General features: G+C 40.2%; 1 protein-coding gene across 2 annotated transcripts in view; it reads left to right on the forward strand.

Moving 5' to 3' along the window:
• The first annotated feature begins 1182 nt into the window (after positions 1-1182).
• The window catches only part of LOC107722000 (phosphatase and actin regulator 3-like), a 56931-nt gene continuing 55484 nt past the window's right edge, over positions 1183-2629 (forward strand). For both annotated transcript variants that reach the window (XM_016530234.1, XM_016530233.1), the window contains exon 1: positions 1183-1347. In XM_016530234.1, coding sequence (XP_016385720.1) covers positions 1242-1347 — 106 coding nt within the window. In that variant the 5' untranslated portion in view covers positions 1183-1241. The remainder of the gene's footprint in view (positions 1348-2629) is intronic.

The raw sequence follows: 2629 nt of genomic DNA on the forward strand, positions 1-2629 counted from the left end.
GACTATCCCCGCCCCTTAAAGTGAACAAAGACTAACAGCTATAACCAGTTATTGCTAAAATGAACATTGCTTAACATCATGACATTAACAAATGTCCTTCAACATTTATAGCAACATCACAGAACATTCAAAAAGAACGTTCCCTTATTGTTTGCAAAATTGAATAGAATGGAACATTCCCCTAATGTTTTCTATAGCTAGATAACCAAGAATTTTTTTTTTTAATATATATTAAAACTGGTTTTGAATGTTCAGTAATCTGAAATGTATGTTTTACCCTAAATATCACAAGAATATCTCTCTCTCCTATGTGAAAACCCACAACATTTTGCCTTGTGTGTTGTGTTTAGGTGGGAACTGTTGCTCGAAAGAACATGTAAAAACTGCTTTGAATCATTCCGATCTGATCGATTCTATCAGACTGTTCTTGCTTTATTTCACCTCTCATCATCATCAGACGTGTGGCTCCAATACCACAAAGAGCCCACAGGAGGGCGTAACATTTATAGCAACATCACAGAACATTCAAAAAGAACGTTCCCTTATCGTTTGCAAAATTGAATAGAATGGAACATTCCCCTAATGTTTTCTATAGCTAGATAACCAATAATTTTTTTTTATATATATTAAAACTGGTTTTGAATGTTCAGTAATCTGAAATGTATGTTTTACCCTAAATATCACAAGAATATCTCTCTCTCCTATGTGAAAACCCACAACATTTTGCCTTGTGTGTTGTGTTTAGGTGGGAACTGTTGCTCGAAAGAACATGTAAAAACTGCTTTGAATCATTCCGATCTGATCGATTCTATCAGACTGTTCTTGCTTTATTTCACCTCTCATCATCATCAGACGTGTGGCTCCAATACCACAAAGAGCCCACAGGAGGGCGTCACAGGCTAATGATTCTGTAGTTCCTCTGAGAAATCCCTGTAACACGCTTCTCTTGAATGCGTTTCAAATAACAACGATTGCATGACATATGACAATTGTGAATACACTTTCACCTGTAAAACTCACGAAGGATGCCATAATAACCAATTATGTGTTTCATAATGTTTAAAAAAAAAAAAATCTACCCAGATGCGCCTCCAGTCCGTGGGCTCCATCAGCACACGCATGCGCACTGCTCTCCTCCTCCAGCGCTGCTGATGCTGCTGCTGTCAGACTGAATCTCGCTCGCTGCTCATACCCCCACACACAGATCGGCTTTTCCTACATTATCGTCTGTTCTCATCTCCATGGCCACATCAGATGGATCAGAAGATTGCGTTGTGCAGAGAGGAAGATCTCAAAGTGACCCGAGCATCCTCACCGACACGCGTGTCGTTTATACGAACAGCACAGGTGAGTGATCTACATACAGAAAACCCGTATCTCTTTACTGCGCAGACATCTGATTTGACCATGGCGGAGGGATAGTTACTACACATAGGAGCAGCTGCCGTTTATCGAGAAAACCATCACTAATATTGGCATGACTGCATGTCTTTACTCCAGCATTGCCCACTGGCTGCTGCTGATGTTGTTGATGAAATGTCTCAGTGGCATGCCGACTGTGTTATGTTCATCCTGTGCTCTGCTGGTGCTGATGCTGCTGTGACGCGCCGGGCTTCCCCGTGACTGATGGATGCTCATCCTGAAAAGTCCAGCATGATGAGCTCGTTTTAGTATTGAGTTAAAGCTTGATATTAAAAGCGACGTGTTTGCCCAGTCTTTTTACCTTCAGTGTCCTCTGCATTCGCCCAGCAGCACACGTTACTAATTACAGCTGTGAATCGTTTCTTTTACTGACCTTTAGTTGCATTGAGTAATATGTGTGCTAGATTGTGATTCATCCTGCTGCTGGAAGGATGACTGAATGGAGGACGAGCCTTCATTACTTCAAGTTGTAGCAAAGTGTTTGTAATGGCTTCATTAGAGCCTTTCCAATCGTACAGTCGCTGAGGGCCAAAATACACATTTTAGTGAGAGTACATGAGAAAGCATTTGTTGCTTCTGACTAGTTCTGTAGTGGTGGAAATGCGTTTGTATCTGCCGCAATAAACATTTACTCGCTTATGTTTATGTGATAATCAACATTTATTATTTCTAAATGTACTTCTGCATCACTTTCTTTTGCATGTGGAAACTACTCACCCTGGAAGGCTAATGTGGGATTAGTGACTGAAATGTGTTAAAAGCTCTCTGTTTGGACGCAGACAGGTGGTGAACATTTATCCTTGCATTTGTCGCTGATCACACCGGCCCAGTAACATATCAACGGCTTAATACATGTTGCTTACTTAACTGATGCACACTTTCCCAAATTATGTGGCATGTTAGTGGACTGGATACTGCGGTATAATCAGCGTATAGCTATACTAGTCAAAACCTTATTTATATCCTCCTGTAACTAATATGGGTATGTTTGTTTGAGGGCTGCTTGTTGCTTGTGGTTTATTATGTGAAGTTGATGTAACTAAACCACTGTTGGTTAAAGTTTTTTTTTTTTGATGCAATTTCAATTGTTCCTTTCTCTTTGGAGTGTTACAAGCTCTTGGTGCATAAAGAAGATCTGTAAAGTTGCAAAGACTAAAGTCTCAAATCCAAAGAGATATTCTTTATAAAAGTTAAGAGTCAGCCACGC

The sequence above is a fragment of the Sinocyclocheilus rhinocerous genome, unplaced genomic scaffold, assembly GCF_001515625.1.
Source record: "Sinocyclocheilus rhinocerous isolate Xijiao unplaced genomic scaffold, SAMN03320098_v1.1 scaffold5048, whole genome shotgun sequence".
Classification (NCBI taxonomy): domain Eukaryota; kingdom Metazoa; phylum Chordata; class Actinopteri; order Cypriniformes; family Cyprinidae; genus Sinocyclocheilus; species Sinocyclocheilus rhinocerous.